Genomic DNA, 20,719 nt, shown 5'->3' on the forward strand with positions numbered 1-20,719 from the left:
TTTTTTATTCAAGAAACTTTGTTTTATAGATAAACTTTAAATTTTATAGGAAAAAATATGTAGATCATAAGATATTGGCCAACGACATTTCACAAATTAAATAATACAGCCAGGTTAACCAGCACCTACATCAAGAAACTGGTTACCAGCACCCCAGAAGCACAGCCCTTCTCTGTATTTTTTCCTAGCCATCAGTTCCCCAAGGGTGACCACTCTCCTGACTTCTAACAGCACAGAATAGTTTTGTCTACATTTTTCCTTTTATTATGTGTACACACCATATGGCTCCATTCAATCTCTCAACATTACATTTGTGAGATTCACCTGTAACTTTGCATTTAACTGTAGATCACTTACACTCATTGCTGTAAATACACCACAGTTTATTTATCCATTTTACTGCTGATGGACTTTTGCTTAGATTCCAGTTATGAGCTATTACATGTTGTGCTACTATACTTTTGACTTTCTGATACCCGTTTTTTATTAGATAAATAAGTATCAGCTTCTCAAAAGGTATCTTCCCACTGACCTTTACAGGTAATTGACCGAGAGCTGGAGAAGACTCTTGTTATTGAGGATGATGTGCGTTTTGAACATCAGTTTAAGAAGAAGCTCATGAAGCTGATGGATGATATTGATCGAGTCCAGCTGGATTGGGAACTGATGTGAGTGACAAGATGACAAGCTGTTCAAAGAGTACTGAGAGGCTTTCAGTTCTTTCCAAGGGGCAGAGAGCCCCAGCTCGTAGGAGATGCAGCTCAAGCTTCCATTTACCTGGTTTTCTCTCCATAAATGTTCCCAGAAACAAGAAGTGAGTAGGGGATAACCATTGGATTTTGCATCTCTATGCTCTTCAGGGTGAGAAAGAAACTTTGGGAGATTCTTTGAGACCTGGAATCTACCTGCAGGTAGATTAGGGGCCTTCAGACTGAGTGTTCACCTGGGAACAGGGCAGAAATCCACTCATGAACCAGTGTGGTACATGGAGGGAGTATGTACAGGGAGAACCCACTCAAGGGCAAGGTTCCTGTGTCACACTTGAGCCTCAGCTCCCAGGAGAACAGGTTTCCTCTGTAGCCTCTGATGGTGTGGGAGGTTTGGAAGGTCAGTGGGAGAGCTCCTGTTGGGAAGGGAAGCTGTGCAAACAGGGAGAACACTGAAGCTGGGCTTAGTGGAGGCTCAGAGGCTGTCTTAGAAAAACCAGGCTCATCAAGGGAGTACTGGCTCCGAACTGACAGTTTAGTTAATGCTCGTTGCCTGCTACCTCTGGGAATTGAGCTCTCTCTTTTTCTTTTTATGCTAAGATGACACTTTTTACTTCCCTCCAATGAGGCAGAAAGTTCCCAAGCATTATGTTCACTTCCCAGCTGTGTGTCAAAGGCAGTTTCATCAAATCAGAGGCTGTTCCTTTGGAGTAGCTGCAGCAGACAAGCTGTCCCTGCTCCTCCCATCCTCGGAGGGAAACTTAACTATGGGCCCCGATGGAATATTTGTTCTCTTAGAAAATGTACCATTCTGAGCTCAAAAGAAACCCAGTAACCTGTGGGAAATAGACCCAGGACTATGTAATAAAGAGACTGGCACCCTGTCATGTGATTAGATTCTGCACTGTCTCTTCAGATCATTGTTCCTAAAATCCTCCGGAAGTCCCCGCACCTCAGCCTTTCTGAATCTATGGCTCTGCAGCCTGTGGTTAAGGCCCCACAGGCATGGAGCCCGAAACCTATTTTATGCTTACATGACATGTGCAAAGGTGATTTTCACTTAAGCCTTGGAATCACAGAGGACTGGACTTGGGGAGTCTAAGGCTTAGAGGTAACATACATCCCAGTTCACTTCCAATTTGGCTGATGTGTTTCTCAGGACAAAGTACCAACAGATCCAAGAAAGAAAAGTTATTGTCCTGGTAAGGATACAGGAAAAAAAGATGTTTCCTAAATTTCCCGGACTGATCAAGTCAAAATACTTCATTGAAATTTATTATGTAATCATAAAGAATTAGTGGTTTCAAATTTTTCACATCACGTTTTCTGAAATGAATAAAGCAAATGTTATTTGAACTCAAAACATGAAACCAGATAGACTGTCTGTGACTGCAGTATTAAGTTTCTCCAGAAAAAGAAAATAGTAAGTGGGAAGAATAGAACAAGCCATTGAAATCATCTAGGGCAGCATGGCAGTAGAAATATAATGTGAAAAAGATCATTTAAAGTTTTCTAGTAATCATATTAAAAAGATAAAAATAGGTGAAATTAATAATACTTTTTTTTTTTTTTTTTTTTTGTGGTACGTGGGCCTCTCACTGCTGTGGCCTCTCCCATTGCGGAGCACAGGCTCCGGACGTGCAGGCTCAGCGGCCACGCTTCACGGGCCCAGCCGCTCCGCGGCATGTGGGATCTTCCCGGACCGGGGCACGAACCCGTGTCCCCTGCATCGGCAGGCGGACTCTCAACCACTGCACCACCAGGGAAGCCCAATAATACATTTTTTGAATCCAACATATCAAATATTATTTTAATATATAATCAGTATTTTAAAACTATTAATGAGATAGTCTATATTATTTTTTCATACTGTCTTCAAAATCCAGTATGTGTTTTATGCATATAACACATCTCAATCCACATGCTAAATTTTCAACTGTTGAAGTAAACTGTAGTCCTACTGAAATAATACATTTTGTCTAACAGAAAATATTATTTTACACATCTTCAATTTTTTAATTACAATTTGAATTTAGTAAAATTAATAAATTGAGTACAAACTCAGTTCCTCAGCCACTCTGGCCACATCTCAAGCGCTCAGTAGGATTTTCTCTTCCACTTGGTATATGAGAGAAATTCAGGCTCTTTGCTCTGAAGAGACATTGGCTGAGAGACAGGTATATTTGTCCTCAGAATAACTGAAGGTGAACATAGACTTATTCTACAAATCCTAGGATGTTTCGATAAGTGGGATCCCTTGAATGTTGAAAGAGATAGTTTTAGGGCAAAATAGAGCAAGTCAGCTTTACCTAGCAGGTAGGAAGCCGGACCTCCTCAACTTGGTCCAGGCAAATGGAAACAAACTAGGCTCCAGACAAAAGTAATGGATCACAGATGCATGAGTAGACTGGGGAAGGTAGGAATGGCTGAGGGTACATCCTGTGTTGCAGAAGTTGTTCATGGAAGACAGGACCCAGGAGGAAGCATAGGCAAAGCTGGGTGAGAGGGAGAAAGCCAGGCAGGTGTTGTCATTCATTCTCCCCTGGAGGAAACCCCCTTGGGGCTACTCTTGGCTTCCTAGGTCTTTTACTGTGGACTGTATCTTTCCCGAAGCATTTTCTGTCTTGTGTTTACCACCAGAATTTGGAGAACTGTGCAGAAAATATCAAGTCCCCAGGCTGAAACTCTGGGGACTTGAAAGCAAACTCAGGATTCTCACATCTGGCCTTTCTTGTCCCCTTCCAACCACTGTAAACACAGCTAGAAATCCTATACCATCTTTGGGAAATGATCTTTTGGGTCTTTGGGAAGGACCTTTTTTGTCATGAAATGTTTTTTATTTTTATTTTATATGGGAGTATAATGGACTTACAATGTTGTGTTAGTTTCATGTGTATAGCAAAGTGATTAAGTTATAATTTTCAGGTTCTTTTCCCATACATGTTATTACAAAATATTGAGTATATTTATTTCCCTGCACTATACAGTAGGTCCTTGTTGATTATCTATTTTATATATAGTAGTGTGTGTGTGTTAATCCCAACCTCCTAATTTATCCCTCCCCTCCACCTTACCCTTTTGGTAACCATAGTTTGTTTTCTAAGTCTGTGAGTCTGTTTCTATTTTGTAAATAAGTTTGCTTGTATCATTTTTTTGGATTCCACATATAAGTGATATCACATAATATTTGTCTTTCTCTGTCTGACTTAATTCACTTATTATGATAATCTCTAGGTCCATCCATGTGGCTGCAAATGGCATTATTTCATTCTTTTTTTTATGACTGAGTAATATTACATTGTATATGTGTACCACATCTTCTTTATCCATTCCTTTGTCAATGGACATTTAAGTTGCTTCCATGTCTTATCTATTGTAAATAGTGCTGCTCTGAACATTGGCTGCATGTACATTTTTGAATTACGGTTTTCTCCGGATCATATGCCCAGGAATGGGGTTGCTAGATCATAGGTAGTTGTATTTTTAGATTTTTAAGTAACCTCCATGCTGTTCTCCATAGTGGTTGTACCAATTTACATTCCCACCAACAGTGTAGAAGGGTTCCCTTTTCTCCCCACCCTCTTTAGCATTTATTGTTTGTAGACTTTTTGATGATGGGCATTCTGACCAGTGTCAGTTGATACTTTATTGTAGTTTTGATTTGCATTTCTCTAATAATTAGTGATGTTGAACAGCTTTTCATGTGCTTTTGGCCACTTGTATGTATTTTTTGGAGAAATGTCTATTTAGATCTTCTGCCCATTTTTTGATTGGGTGGTTTGTTTTTTTTTGATATTGAGCTGCATGAGCTGTTTGTATATTTTGGAGATTAATCCCTTGTAGATCACATCGTTTGCAAATATTTTCTCCTATTCTGTACATTGTCTTTTTATTTTGTTTATGGTTTCCTTCACTGTGCAAAAGTTTCTAAGTTTAACTAGGTCCCATGTGTCTATTTTTGTCTTTATTTTCATTACTTTAGGAGGTGGAACCAAAGAGACATTGCCGTGATTTATGTCCAAAAGTGTTCTGCCTGTTTTCCTCTGTTTTATAGTATCCGGTCTTACATTTAGGTCTTTAAAACATTTTGAGTTTATTTTTGTGTATGGTATTAGAGAATGTTCTAGTTTCATTCTTTAACATGTGGCTGTCCAGTTTTCCCAGCACCACTTATGGAAGGGACATCTTTTCTCCATTTTATATTGCCTCCTTTGTTGTAGATTAATTGACCATAGGTGTGTGGGTTTATTTCTGGGCTTTCTATCCTGTTCCATTGATCTATATGTCTGTCTTTGTGCCAGTAGCATACTGTTTTGATTACTGTAGCTTTATAGTATAGCTGGAAGTCAGGGAGCCTGATCCCTCCAGCTCCGTTTTTCTTTCTCAAGATTGCTTTGGCTATTTAGGGTCTTTTGTGTTTCCGTACAAATTTTAAGATTTTTTATTCTAAATCTGTAAAACATGCCATTGGTAATTTGATAGGGATTGCATTAAATCTGTAAATTGCCTTGGGTAGTATAGTCATTTTTGACAGTATTGATTCTTCCAATCCAAGAGCATGGTATATCTTGTCATCTTCGATTTCTTTCATCAGTGTCTTATATTTTTTGGAGTTACAGGTCTTTTGCATTCCTAGGTAGGTTTATTTCTAGGTATTTTATTCTTTTTGATGCGATGGTAAATGGGAGTGTAACCTTAATTTCTCTTTCTGACCTTCTGTTGTTAGTGTATAGAAATGCAACAGATTTCTGTTATTAATTTTGTATCCTGTCACTTTACAGAATTCATTGATGAGCTCTAGTAGTTTTCTGGTAACATCTTTAGGGTTTTCTATGTATAGAGTCATGTCGTCTGCAAACAGTGACAGTTTTTTTTTTACTTCTGCTTTTCCAATTCGGATTCCTTTTATTTCTTTTACTTCTCTGATTGCTGTGGGGGACTTCCAAAACTATGTTGAATAAAAGTGGCAAGTGGGCTTCCCTGGTGGCGCGGTGGTTGGGAGTCTGCCTGCCGATGCAGGGGACACAGGTTCGTGCCCCGGTCCTGGAAGATCCTACATGCCACAGAGCGGCTGGGCCCGTGAGCCATGGCTGCTGAGCCTGCGCGTCTGGAGCCTGTGCTCCGCAATGGTAGAGGCCACAACAGTGAGAGGCCCGTGTACTGCAAAAAAAAAAAAAAAAAAAAAATGTGGCAAGAGTGAAAATCCTTGTCTTGTTCCTGATCTTAGAGGAAATGTTTTCAGCTTTTCACCATTAAGTATGATGTTAGCTGTGAGTTTGTCATATATGGCCTTTATTATGTTGAGGTAGGTTCCCTCTATGCCCACTTTCTGGAGAGTTTTTATCATAAATGGATGTGGAATTTTATCAAAAGCTTTTTCTGCATCTATTGAGATGATCATAATGGTTTTTATTCTTCAGTTTGTGAATGTGGTGTATCACACTGATTTGTGGATACTGAAAAATCCTTGAATCCCTGGGATAAATCCCACTTGATCATGGTATATGATCCTGTTAATGTCTTGTTGGATTTTGTTTGCTAATATTTTGTTGAGGATTTTTGTGTCTATGTTCATCAGTGATAATTGGCTTGTAATTTTCTTTTTTTGTAGTATCCTTGTCTGGTTTTGGTATCAGGGTGATGGTGGCCTCATAGAATGAGTTTGGGAGTGTTCCTTCCTTTGCAATTTTTGGAACAGTTTCAGAAGGTGTTAACTCTTCTCTAAATATTTGATAGAATTCACCTGTGAAGCCGTCTGGTCTGGGATTTTTGTTTGGGAGTTTTTAAATCACAGTTTCAATTTCAGTTCTTGTGATTGGTCTGTTCATATTTTCTATTTCTTCCTGGTTTAGTCTTAGAACATTGTACCTTTCTAAGAATTTGTCCATTTCTTCTAGGCTGTCCATTTTATTGGCATATAGTTGATAGTAGTAGTCTCTTGTGATCCTTTGAATTTCTGTGGAGTTGGTTGTAACTTTTCCTTTTTCATTCCTGATTTTATTGATTTGAGTCCTCTCCCTTTTTTTTTTCTTGTTGAGTCTGGCTGATGTTTTATCAATTTTATCTTTTCAAGGAACCAGCTTTAATTTCATTTACCTTTTCTATTGTTTTCTTTGTCTCTCTTTCATTTATTTCTGCTCTGAGGTTTATGATTTCTTTCCTTCTACTAACTTTGGGCTTTGTTTGTTCTTCTTTCTCTAGTTGCTTTAGATGTAATGTTAGGTTGTTTGAGATTTCTCTTGTTTCCTGAGGTAGGATGGTATTGCTATAAACTTCCCTCTTAGGACTGCTTTTTCTTCATCCCATAGGTTTTCGATCAGTGTGTTTTCATTTTCATTTGTCTCTAGGTATTTTTGATTTCCTCTTTGATTTCCTCAGTGATCTATTTGTTGCTTAGTAGCCCATTGTTTAGCCTCCACGCGTTTTGTGTTTTGTTTTGTTTTAGTTTTTTTTTTTTTTTCTTGAAGTTGATTTCTAATCTCATAGCGTTGTGGTCAGAAGAGATACTTGATATGATTTCAATTTTTTTAAATTTACTGAGGCTTGCTTTGTGGCACAGCATGTGATCTATCCTGGAGAATGTTCCATGTGCACGTGAAAAGAATGTGTATTCTGCTTTAGGATAGAATGCTCTATAAATATCAATTAAGTCTATCTGGTCTATTGTGTTTAAGGCCTGTGTTCCTTACTGATTTTCTGTGTGGGTGATCTGTCCATCGATGTAAGTGGAGTGTTAAAGTGCCCCACTATTATTGTGTTACTATTGATTTCACCTTTTATGGCTGTTAGCATTTGCCTTATGTATTGAGGTGTTCCTATGTTGGGTGCATATATATTTACAATTGTTATATCTTCTTCTTCGATTGATCCCTTGATCATTATATAGTGTCCTTCTTTGTCTCTTGCAATAGTCTTTATTTTAAAGTCTATTTTTTCTGATATGAGAATTGCTACTCCAGCTCTCTTTTGATTTCCATTTGCATGGAATATCTTTTTCCATCCCCTGACTTTCAGTCTGTATGTGTCCCTAGGTCTGAAGTGGGTCTCCTGTAGACAGCATATATATGGGTCTTGTTTTTGTATCCATTCAGCCCATCTATGTCTTTTGGTTGGAGCATTTAATCCGTGTACATTTAAGGTAATTATCTATATGTATGTTCTTGTTGCCATTTTGTTCATTGTTTTGGATTTGTTTTTGTAGGTCTTTGTTCTTCCTTTCCTCTTTTGTTCTCTTGTGATTTGATGACTATCTTTAGTGTTTTGTTTGGATTCCTTTTTCTTATTTGTGTGTATATATATTGTAGATTTTTTTGTTTGTGGTTACAATGATATAGTAGTCTATATAAATACAAGATTATTTTCAGTTGCTGGTCTCTTAATTTCAAGTACATTTCATATATCCTGTATTTGTACTCTCCTCATGATTGCTGGTTTTAATACCATATTTGTGTGTGGATGATTTCCTACCTTTATTGTATGTTTGCCTTTACTGGTGAGCTTTCCCATTCATACTTTTCTTGTTTCTAGTTGTGGCCTTTTCTTTTCCACCTAGAGAAGTTCCTTTAGTATTTGTTGTAAAGCTGGTTTGGTGCTGGTGAATTCTCTTAGCTTTTGCTTGTCTGTAAAGCTTTTAATTTGTCCATCAAATCTGAATGAGAGCCTTGCTGGGTAGAGTATGCTTGGTTGTATGTTTTTCCCTTTCATTACTTTAAGTATATCATGCCACTAATGGCCTGCAGAGTTTTTCCTGAAAAATCAGGTGATAACCTTATGGGGATTCCCTGTATGTTATTTGTTGCTTTTCCCTCATTGCTTTTAATATCTTATCTTTGTTTTTAATTTTTCTCAATTTGATTATTATGTGTCTCGGCATGTTCCTCCTTGGGTTTATCCTCTATGTACTCTCTGCACTTCCTGGACTTGGGTGACTGCTTCCTTTCCCATGTTAAGGAAGTTTTCAGCTATTATCTTTTCAAATATTTTCTCAGGCCCTTTCTCTCTCTCTTCTCCTTTTAGGACCACTATAATGTGAATATTTATGAGTTTAATGTTGTCCCAGAGGCCTCTTAAACTGTCCTCATTTCTTTTCATTCTTTTTTCTTTATTCTGTTCCGCAGCAGTGATTTCCAATAGTCTGTCTCCCAGCTCACTTATCCTTTCTTCTGCCTCATTCATTCTACTATTGATTGCTTCTAGTCTATTTTTCATTTCAGTTATTGTATTGTTCAACTTTGTTCTTTATATCTTCTAGTCCTTTGTTAAATATTTCTTGTATCTTCTCAGACTGTGCTTCCATTCCTTTTCTGAGATCTTGTATCCTCTTTACTGTCATTACTCTGAATTCTTTTTCAGGTAGATTGCCTATCTCCACTTCACTTAGTTGCTCTTCTGGGGTTTTATCTTGTTCCTTCATCTGGAACATACTCCTCTGCCATTTCATTTTGTCTAACTTTTTGTGCAGTCTCTCTTCCACAGGCTTCAGGATTATAGTTCCTCTTGCTTCTGGTGTCTGCCCCCTGATGGGCAAGGCTGGTCTAGAGGTTTGTTCAGGCTTCCTGTTGGCAGGGACTGGTACCTGCCCACTGGTGGGTGGAGCTGGGTCTTGTCTCTCTGGTGGGCAGGGTTGTGTCAAGGGGTGTGTTTGGAGGCAACTGTGGGCTCAGGAAGACTTTAGGCCTACAGGCTCTTGTGTGGGGCCAGTTCTTGGTGTCAAAATGGCAGCCTCCAGGAGAGCTCATACCAATGAATACTCCCCAGTACCTCCACCACCGGTGTCCACCACCAGTGTCCTTGTCACCACAGTGAGCCACAGCCTCTTTCCTGCCTACTCAGGAGATCCTCCAAGACCATCAGGTAGCTCTGCCCCAGGCTCCTCTGAAGTCATTGCTTTTGCCCTAGGTCCCACTGTGCATGAGACCTTGTGTGCCTCCTCCAAGAGTGGAGATTCTGTTTCTCCCAGTCCTGTGGAGTTTCTGTAATCAAGCCCTGCTGGCCTTCAAAGCCAAATGCTGTGGGGGCTCTTCCTCCTAATGTCAGAGCACCCAGAACAGGGAACCTGATGTGGGGCTCAGAACTCTCACTCCTGTGGGAGAACCACTGCAATATAATTATTTTCCAGTTTGTGGGTCACCCACCCAGTGGGTATGGGATTTGATTGTATCACAGATGCGCCCCTCCTACCATCTCACTGTGGCTTCTTCTTTATCTTTAGATGTAGAATATCTTTTTTGGTAGGTTCCAGTCTTTTTTGTTGGTGGTTGTTCAGCAGTTAGTTGTGATTTTGGTGTTTTTGTGAGAGGAGGTGAGCTCAAGTCCTTCTATTCTGCCATCTTGTCTCAAACCTCTGAAAGATCTTTTAATCTCTACATCTCAACTTTCACGCTTCAACAGTCTGCTAGGCAAGAATAGTTGGGATGTTGATAAGTGGAGCCACAGGAATGGCCCCATTGATGGGAGATGACAGCCATGGTTGATGTGATGTGCCTTGTTGTGTGATACATTTAAATAAGACACACTTGGTCCAAGCTTTCAAAAGTCTGCAAAGCTGTGCTCCATTCTTATGGATGTCTAATACTAAAATTAGTATTTTCTCCTCCACCCATTTCCTTTTAGTTATATTGGCAGGAAGAGGATGCAACTAAAAGAGCCAGAGAAAGCTGTGCCCAATGTGGTAAATCTGGTCGAAGCTGACTATTCTTACTGGACTCTGGGCTATGTCATCTCTCTGGAAGGAGCACAGAAGCTTGTTGGAGCCAATCCTTTTGGGAAGATGCTACCAGTGGATGAGTTTCTGCCAATCATGTACAACAAGCATCCTGTGTGAGTTACCCTGAACTGCCTGCCTATCCCTTGAGCACAGTCCATTCATGAATTAGGCTACTTGGTTTCTGGGTAATACTTAATATATTTTAAGGGGTACTACTTTCCTAAGTGATCTTTCCATAATCATGGCCCAGAGAGGCCGATTTGAGTGATTATCCCCTTTTACAGATGGGGAAGATGAGGCAGAAATGGTGAGTCTTGCATAGGAGTCCTCTTTAATACCCAGTGGGTAGTTTAACTGGATGTAATCTGCTCAGTCCTCTCATCTCTGATTTTCTTACTTCCATAAACCCATATACACCTGAAGGTGAAGGTCATCTTCCTAAACACCTCAGATTTTTCTGTTCATTTCTTAGTTCATTGTGTGTACTGTTGGCCAGGCAGTAGCTCACAGGCTAGTCGGGAACCCAGACTCAAGAACAGTCATTGCGATATATTGTGATAACTGTAATCACAGAGATGTGTTAGAGGCTCAGGGAGAGTGGAGGTGGCCTCTGAGCAAGGTGTCCATAGAAGAAGGCAGTGTGATGCTAGGGCTCCTGTAGCCTGGGAGTTCACTCTGACCTAGTGCTTATCAAGGGCGTGGTAAATTATGGGTTTATGTGTCAGTCTCCCCAGTAACCTATGAGCCCCTGAGGCAGGAACCATCTTTTATCTCTGTGTCCTTAGAGCCTAGTCCAAACTCTATACATAATAGCTGCTTGATCAGTGCTTCCTTGAATTCATTACTGGAGCAGAAGACCAGGTTCTAACCTTGGCTTCTTCTCTCAGTTGCTGGGTGATTCCTCCCTAGATGGTCTTCATGTTAGCAGTTGAGTGTTCTTGTCCTGCATCTTGCTCATTTTGTCTCCTGTCCTCAGTAAAGATGGACAACATGTCGGAGACTGATTTTTATCTCTGCTTCCCAACATAAACATGGAGGTCAATCATCATCCCCTCAACAGAAAGGAAATTGAGACCTAGCAGCCAAGCAGATGTCACCTCATGTAATCTGCACAGGAGACCTGGGAGGGAGGGCAAGTCGTCCCTCCACTTTACACTCACTTGTCGCTGGAATGCAAAGCCACGCTGGTGTGCCTCCAAGCCTATACCACATCACTCAACCCTTTATTGCCATCCAGCTCCCAGCCATCTAATTTATTAATCCAGGAACAGAGCATTTTCTACAAAGTGATCATGTTTATTTATTATTATGGTCCAACAGAGCTTAATCCTTAATTTTTAGAATAAGACCTGAAATTTACTTTTAAACTAGTCTATCCAAATACAACAGAAATATCCTGACCTTTTTCTTTGTGCATTTGTTTAGACCATCTGAAAGCTTTTAAAGAAAACTGTATTGTGTGCGTAGACTAAAATTTTCCACACAGAGCACAACTTGAAAAATAATCAAATGAATCTCTGAGAATTTAAGAGATAACAAGTGGGGCTCTTTTCCCCTGTTATGTAAGTGTCCTGCCCCCTCACCCACCTGTACACCTCTTGTTTTCAGTGCTGAGTACATGGAGCATTACGAATCCAGGGACTTGAAAGCCTTCTCTGCAGAACCCTTGCTCATCTACCCAACACACTACACAGGCCAGCCAGGGTATCTGAGTGACACGGAGACCTCAACCATCTGGGACAATGAGACAGTGGCCACTGACTGGGACAGGACACATGCCTGGAAGTCCAGGAAGCAAGGTCACATCTACCGCAATGCCAAGAACACAGAGGCCCTGCCACCGCCAACCTCCCTGGACACTGTGCCTTCGAGAGATGAGCTATGAGGGTTCCATGGGGGGTTTACTGCCCTTTGGTTTTCCTAATGGGCTGTTGATATGTTTGTTCCAGTTTCTTTTTCATGGTCACGATCATCTAACCAAAGTGGTCTAATGTGATTGATCAAAATTAGTATATTTTTGACAGGGGAAGAGAATAGGGAAACTAAACCCAAATTTCCTAGATGGCTAGCAAATAGGCTTTATGGCAACCATTAAGATGAACTTCAATCCAGACACCTTGTCCCTCAGTTCATTACCCATATGATACTGGTTCCCACATTGAGGTTGAACAGCATGGCTCAGAGATTCGTCCAAGGGAAAGGTGATCACCACACTATCACATCAATAAATGGGTAGGCCTGGCAGCCAAGTCAACTGGACCACATCCATTGGTCTAGTGGGCCCATTTTATGTCATAGATGTGACCTTGAAAACTTGAGTATGTTCCAAGTTCGGGGTGTGGGGGAGGGGGAATCAGATCATTTAAAATCAAATTAATTGGGCTTTTTCTGTAAAGGTGTTTGCCATGAGCCTTATTGCAAAGTGACTTTTTCATCTTAGTCCCCATTATCCAACAGGGATGGGTATTTGTGTCTGTGTGTGACTTGGCATTTGACTATCATGGCAATTGAAGCTCCCATGAAGAGGTGTCCATTTTGCCATGAGGATATAGTTTCGTAGATATTTGAGGGTTTGTGTAGATACTTGAGGAAAACACTCAAACTTTGGCCTTCTTTATTATGGTCACTTGAGTTGGGATGCTCTATTTATGAAGATAAATTTAATATATAAGGGTCTGGGGCTGGTGTGTAATTGCTGTCCCGGGGGTTCATGTGCTGCCCCAGCACGTCAGACTGTCCTCTCCACCCTGAGCCTGGGAGTGAATTGCAGGTGTGAGTTTTATGAGTCACTGTTAAGGGGCAGAGCACATCTTTAGGCCAGAAACTGTCCTTGCCTGGGATTTTCATTCTATTTTGAATTATTTATTTTACAAACTGTGGGGGAAATGTCTGTAGGATAAGGCAGAGAAACATATGTGTCAGGCTTTTATTGCCCCCTGGGAAGTGGTGAGTGTAGACATGTTGGTTCCAGAATCTGGTTCTTCTGCATTTCCCAGCCTGACTCTTACAGGGAGGCCTGTTGAGTGGGAGATTCTAACCTTCTGGGAACAACTGATTCTCCACCTCAGGCGAGAAACCTTGGTTAGAAACAGTGGACTGATCAACTGATTTAGACCAACAAGCAGGGAAGCCTTGGAGTCAGGATCCTGGGCAGACCACCTCTCTGCTTTCTTCATAAATGGATTTTATGTAAAATGCAGAGTTGGACTACATCATCTGTTTCAGCTCCACAATCTGTGATCCTTGGATATCTCATGATGGTTTGCTTTAGGTTTCTGTTCTCATGCCTGCAAGCAGTAAAACTTGGTCTCCAGAAATCCCCTCCCCAAGCATCCCATCCACACACGCTCCTCTCTCCATGTCCTGGGTGTTGACTCTGAGCTTCATGCTTTGGAGCAGAACCCGTTGGTGGCGTTGCTGGGTGCACCAAGCTTCCTTCTCACCATGAGGGCCCCAGGCTGCAGGACAACCCGGCAGCTTCCTTCCACAGAACACCAGCCTTGGCCTTCCCTCTTGACTTATGGTTGGTTCTTCTGCATTGATCAATAAGCCAGGAGACTGAGGGAAGGGATCTCAGCTGCCTGATTTTTACTGATTAGACATAGCTATCAGAGCTTGACTCTTTGTCTAGAAAAACAGAGCATCTGGGGAGCTAGTGAAAAACCCTTAGGCGATTCCTAAGGTTTCCTTTGGTATGCTGTACTTCGTTTGCGTATTTGAGTGTGTGCAGATGTGCGTGAATTTCATTTTTTTTTAAAGGGGTGGGCAGAGGCTGAGGTATTGGGAGTGGAGGAAATTTTAATTAATTTTTGTGTGGTTATGTTCATAGAGAACATTGGCGTTTGTTTTTTTTTTTTTCTTTTTCCCTGTCAGCTGGTCTGGTGGGTTTATGAATTCTCATTCTTAAAAGACATTGTTCATAAATTCTATAATTTTAGATTAGGACTGTTCTACTGTGAATAAAAGTCTGGCTCTGTTAGCCCAGCCGTTGCTTTTCTCCACTCAGATCTAGAATCCCAAGCAGTGTTCTTTCATTGAGAACACTGTGAGCTGCACACGCAGCTTTTCTTTAGAAGGTCATCCCTTCAGCAATCCAGGGATTCCTTGACCTCATTATTCTTTCCTGCCTCCTGTCTAGCCTTAAGTCCAGACATTAGACCTTCGCAGTGTCAGAGGACTTTGCCTCCGTCATGCCACCTGCTGTCTGCCTCTGGAAGGTGAACCCTCTCTGGGTCTTGAGATCCAAGGTGTTATCTTCTGGATGGACGGCCCTGACTTCAGCAGCGTTGGTGCTGCTGAGTGTGGACGGAGTGTCTACAAGATGCAGACGACACACTGCACGGGCCTTGCTTTGTTCACTGGGGCCTGCCTGCTCCAGGAACTCTGGAAAACAAGAGCCAGCATCCCAGCATCCTACACTGTCTGTCATGCTCTGTCATTTCAGGGTGGGGAAGTGATAAACTACTTGCCTTCTAGAGCACTTTGTGAAAAATTAAAAAACGTGCAACTCTATGATTGTTCATTGGTTCCTCCAACGCTGGTCAACAGCCAACGCTGCTGGAATTTCCAGGTCTGCACTGGCCAAGGATGTCAGAGGCCAAAGGTAATCATCACTGCTGTGCAATCCCTGTGGCAAAGAACAGAGGATGGTCACCAGCCTTCCTGTCCAGTGGGAGATGTTTTAGACTGCGGGAGAGGTGGGTAAGCCAAAAAGGATTCTAGGCCTCCAGTGGGAGGGTGATGACAGAGGATTCATCTTGCATTTCTGTGCTATTGGTCAGCCTATCTATCCATTCATCAAAAGGTACTGAAATGCTTTCCCCAGGCCAAAGAGATTTATCTTGGGGCAAAAAAGGAGAACCCATGTTGGCCTCAATGACCCCCTGTATTTCAGCTCAAGCTCCCCCAAAACCTCAAAAACCAGGTGTGAGTGCTCCCTTGTTTCAGGCCCTGTGCTGGGCACTGAGGTGCTCAGAGGTCTAGAAAAGGTCCCTACTGCTGTGGCGTCTATGGTCCAAGGGAGCAGCCATGTAAGCAGGATGGCTTTCTTTCAGAGGCTGGAACAAAAGGGGCCATAGGGCCCAGGGAACCTGGTTCTGCTGAGGAGGGGGACATTGGGGGCAGCTTTGCTGGGAATGTGACAGTTGTGTTGGGTTTGGGGCTGTGGAAGGGCCTACTAGGGAGTGATGGGGAGCTGGGTAGGACCGAAGAGTCAGCTATGTGTTGGGGTTATTGACAGGAAACAGTCTTAAGACCCGATAACGATGGCAAGGCAAGGCGGCTACCCTCCTGCTCCAGACTATCCTCACGAATGCAGAGGCCATTGTTTCTGGGGGGAATTCTAAGTTTGGTTGCTCTCCTGACAGACAGTGCAGAGATTTCCAGTAAAATGTTGGTGTCGGAAACAAAATTCCCATCCAGCTACACACATGGGAATATTTTCACTTACAGTTGGAACAAATCCATCTAATTAGTAACTGTAAGATAAAGATGAGTTTTCCCAAGAGGCTTCTACAACGTGCTTTCAAGACATTCTTTCCAAGTAAGTGATCTTTATGACTGACAAGAAATTAATTCAGTGAGGATTTAACTAATGACAAAGTGAGAGTTACAGTGAGGCTGGTCATTTGATAAAATAGCATGTCATGGATGATCTGTTCAGAAAGCTCAGCACAGGCAGCCTTGGAAGTAATCATTTTACCCACATTTTATGTTTTGTGGAGATGTTTGTTCTCAGAGAGAACCTTCCTTCCCTGGAGACTTCCTGATTAAATGTGTCAGTGGGAGGGGAGCCAGGAGGAGAGAGCAGTGACATGGGAGGGGCCTCCCTGTGAGTGTGCTGATGGCATTCCCTAAATCGAGCAGGGTGGCTGAGACAAGGGTGAAGAGTCTGGCCGGTGGTGGCCAGTATGTTGTTTTTGGTTTTGTTTTTGCCTGCTTGGAAAAGAGAGAAATGATAGGTTTTAGTACATTGTGTTAACAGATTACATAGAAAATGGTGTCTTCTCTTTAATTTTTAATTTAAAAAACTTCTTTATTGAAATATAGTTGATTTACAATGTTATGTTAGTTTCAATGTACAGTGAGGTGATTCAATTATACATGTGTATCTGTATGTGAATATATACTTTTTTTACATTCTCTTCCATTATAGGTTATTATAAGATATTGATTATAGTTCCCTGTGCTATACAGTAGGTCCTTTGTGGTCATCTGTTTTATATAGAGTAGTATGTATATGTTAATCCCAAACTCCTCATTTATCCCTGCCTCCCCTTTTGGTAACTGTAAGTTTGTTTTCTATGTCTGTGAGTCTATTTGTTTTGTGAATAAGTTCATTTGTATCTTTTTTTTTGATTCCACAGATAAGTGCTATCATATGATATTTGTCTTTCTGTCTGGATTACTTCACTTAGTATGATAATCTCTAGGTCCATCTGTGTTACTGCAGATGGCATTATTTCATTCTTTTTAATGACAGAGTAATATCCCATTGTGTAATATATGTGTGTGTATATCATATATATACACATTATATATGTGTATATGTGCCACATCTTCTTTATCCATTCATCTGTTGATGGATACTTAGGATGCCTCCATGTCCTGGCCATTGTAAATACTGCTGCTATGAACACTGGGGTGCATGTATCTTTTCCAATTATGGTTTTCTCCAGGTATATGCCCAGGAGTGGGAATGCTGAATCACATGGTAGCTCTATTTTTAGATTTTTAAGGAACCTCCATACTCTTCTCCATAGTGGCTGTACCAATTTATATTCCCAACAGCAATGTAGGAGGATTCCTTTTTCTCCATACCCTCTCTAGCATTTATTATTTGTAGACTTTTTGATGTTGGTCATTCTGAACAGTGTGAGGTGGTACCTCATTATAGTTTTGATTTTCATTTCTCTAATAATTAGTGCTGTTGAGCATCTTTTCATGTGCTTTTGGTCATCTGTATGTATTTTTTGGAGAAATGTCTATGTAGATCTTCTGCCTATTTTTTGATTGGTTTGTTTTTTTGATATTGCTGTATGAACTGTTTATATATTTTGGAGATTAATCCCTTGTCAGTAGCATCATTTACAAATATTTTCTCCCATTCTGTAGGCTGTCTTTTTGTTTATGGTTTCCTTTGCTCTGCAGAAGCTCTTAAGTCTAATTAGGTCCCATTTGTTTTTTTATTTTTATTTCCATTACTCTAGGAGACGGATCCAAAAAGATGTTGCTGTGATTTATGTAAAAAGTGTTCTGCCTATGTTTTCCTCTAGGAGTTTTATAGTATCTGGTCTTACATTTAGTTCTTTAATCCGTTTTGAGTTTATTTTTGTATGTGGTGTTAGAGAATGTTCTATTTTGATTCTTTTACATGTAGCTGTCCAGTTTTCCTGGCACCACTTATTGAAGAGACTGTCTTTTCTCCATTGTGTATTCTTGCCTCCTTTGTCATAGATTAATTGACCATAGGTGCATGGGTTTATTTCTGGGCTTTCTACCTTATTCCATTGATCTATATTTCTGTTTTTGTGCCAATACCATGTTGTTTTGATGACTGTAGCTTTGTAGTATAGTCTGAAGTCAGGAAACCTGATTCCTCCAGCTTCATTTTTCTTCCTCAAAATTCCTTTGGCTACTTGGGGTCTTTTGTGTTTCCATACAAATTTTTAAAATTTTTGTTCTAGTTCTGTGAAAACTGTCATTAGTAATTTGATAGGGATTGCACTGAATTCATAGATTGCATTGGGTAGCATAGTCATTTTGACAATATTGATTCTTCCAATCCAAGAATATGATGTATCTTTCCATCTATTTGTACCATCTTTGATTTTTCTTTAATCAGTGTCTTATGGTCTTTGGAGTACAGGTCTTTTGCCTCCTTAGGTAGGTTTATTCCTAGGTATTTTTTTCTTTTTGATGCAATGATATATGGGATTGCATCCTTAATTTCTCTTTCTGGCCTTTCATTGTTAGTGTATAGAAATGCCACAGAGTTCTGCATATAAATTTTGTATCCTGCAACTTTACCAAATTCATTGATGAGCTCTAGTAGTTTTCTGGTAGTGTCTTTAGAATTTTCTGTGTATGATATCATGTCATCTGCAAACATTGACACTTTTACTTCTTCTTTTCCAACTTGGATTCCTTTTATTTCTTTTTCTTCTCTGATTGCCATGGCTAGGACTTCCAAAACTATGTTGAATAATAGTGGCAAGAGTGGACATCCTTGTCTTGTTCCTGATCTTAGAGGAAATGTTTTCAGCTTTTAGCATTACGTATGATGTTAGCTGTGGGTTTGTCATATATGGCCTATATTATGTTGAGGTAGGTTCCCTCTGTGCCCACTTTCTGGAGAGTTTTTATTGTAAATGGCTGTGGAATTTTATCAAGCTTTTTCTGCATCTATTGAGATGATCATATGGTTTTTATTCTTCAATTCGTTAATGTGGGGTATCACACTGATTGATTTGCAGATATTGAAAAATCCCTGCATTCCTGGGATAAATCCCACTTGATTATTGTATGTGATCCTTTTAATGTCTTTTGGGATTCTGTTTGCTAATATTTTGTTGAGGATTTTTGTGTCTATGTTCATCAGTGATAATTGGCCTGTAATTTTCTTTTTTTGTAGTAGTCTTGTCTGGTTTTGGTATCAGAGTGATGGTGACCTCATTGAGTTGGGAAATGTTCCTTCCTCTGAGATTTTTTGAAATAGTTTCAGAAGGATAGGTGTTAACTCTTCTCTAAATGTTTGATAGAATTTCCCTGTGAAGCCATCTGGTCCTGGACTTTTGTTTGTTGGGAGTTTTTTAAATCACAGTTTCAATTTCAGTACTTGTGATTGGTCTGTGCATATATTCTATTTCTTCCTGGCTAAGTCTTGGGAGATTGTACCTTTTAAAGAATTTGTCCATTTTTCAAGGTTGTCTATTTTATTGGCATATAGTTGATAGTAGTAGTTTCTCATGATCCTTTGTATTTCTGTGGTGTCGGTTGTAACTTCTTTTTCATTTCTAATTTTCTTGATTTGGGGCCCTCTCCCTTTTTTTCTTGATAAGTCTGGCTAAAGATTTATCAATTTTGTTTATCTTTTCAAAGAATCAGCTTTTAGTTTTATTGATTTTTTTTCTATTGTTTTTTAGTCTCTATTTTATTTATGTCTGCTCTGAGCTTTATGATTTCTTTTCTTCTAACTTTGGGATTTGTTCGTTCTTCTTTCTCTAGTTGCTTTAGGTGTAGGGTTAGGTTGTTTGAGTTTTTTCTTGTTTCCTGAGGTAAGTTTGTATAGCTATAAACTTCCCTCTTAGAACTGCTTTTGCTGTGTCCCATAGGTTTTGGATCATTATGTTTTCATTTTCATTTGTCTCTAGGTATTTTTTTAAATTTTCTCTTTGACTTCTTTAGTGACCCATTAGTTGTTTAGTAGCATATTGTTTTGGTTGTTTAGTAGCAGGTTGTTTAGCCTCCAGGTGTTTGTGTATGTGTGGCGGTTTGCAGTTTTTTTCTTGTAGTTGATTTCTAATCTTATAACATTGTGGTTGGAAAAGATGCTTGATACAATTTCAATTTTCTTAAGTTTGCTGAAGCTTGCTTTGTGACTCAGCATGAGATGTATTCTGGAGAATGTTCCATGTGCACTTGAAAAGAATGTGTATTCTGCTACTTTTGGATGGAATGCTCTATAAATATCAATTAAGTCTATCTGGCCTAATGTGTCACTTAAGGCCTGTGTTTCCTTACTGATTTTTCTGTCTGGATGTTCTGTCCGTTGATGTAAGTGGAGTGTTAAAGTCTCCCACTATTATTGTGTTACTGTTGATTTCACCTTTTATGGCTGTTCGCATTTGCCTTATATGAGTTGTTTCTATGTTGGGTGCATATATATTTACACTTGTCATATTTTCTTCTTGGATTGATCCTTTGATCATTACATAGTGTCCTTCTTTGTCTCTTGTAACAGTCTTAATTTAAAGTCTGTTTTGTCTGATATGAGTACTGCTACTCCAGCTTTCTTTTGATTTCCATTTGCATGGAATACCTTTTTCCATCCCCTTGCTTTCAGTCTGTATGTGTCTCTAGATCTGAAGTGGGTCTCTTGTAGACAGCATATATACAGGTCTTGTTTTTGTATCCATTCAGCCTATCTGTCTTTTGGTTGGAGCATTTAATACATGTACATACCTATATGTATGTTCTTATTGCCATTTTATTAATTGTTTGGGATTTGTTTCTGCAGGTCTTTTTTCTTCCCTTCCTCTTTTGTTCTCTCCTCTTGTATTTTGACGACTATCTTTAGTGTTGTGTT

At 40.0% G+C, this 20,719-nt stretch overlaps 1 protein-coding gene across 2 annotated transcripts in view; it reads left to right on the plus strand.

Annotated features, from left to right (window-relative positions):
- COLGALT2 (collagen beta(1-O)galactosyltransferase 2) overlaps positions 1-13,089 on the plus strand; it is a 133,890-nt gene extending 120,801 nt beyond the window's left edge. For both annotated transcript variants that reach the window (XM_082612058.1, XM_082612057.1), the window contains 3 exons: positions 541-668; positions 10,320-10,526; positions 12,022-13,089. In XM_082612058.1, coding sequence (XP_082468184.1) covers positions 541-668; positions 10,320-10,526; positions 12,022-12,298 — 612 coding nt within the window. In that variant the 3' untranslated portion in view covers positions 12,299-13,089. The remainder of the gene's footprint in view (positions 1-540; positions 669-10,319; positions 10,527-12,021) is intronic.
- Positions 13,090-20,719: the final 7,630 nt, after the last annotated feature.

Source organism: Mesoplodon mirus (genome assembly GCF_964341445.2).
Source record: "Mesoplodon mirus genome assembly, chromosome: 3".
Taxonomy (NCBI): domain Eukaryota; kingdom Metazoa; phylum Chordata; class Mammalia; order Artiodactyla; family Ziphiidae; genus Mesoplodon; species Mesoplodon mirus.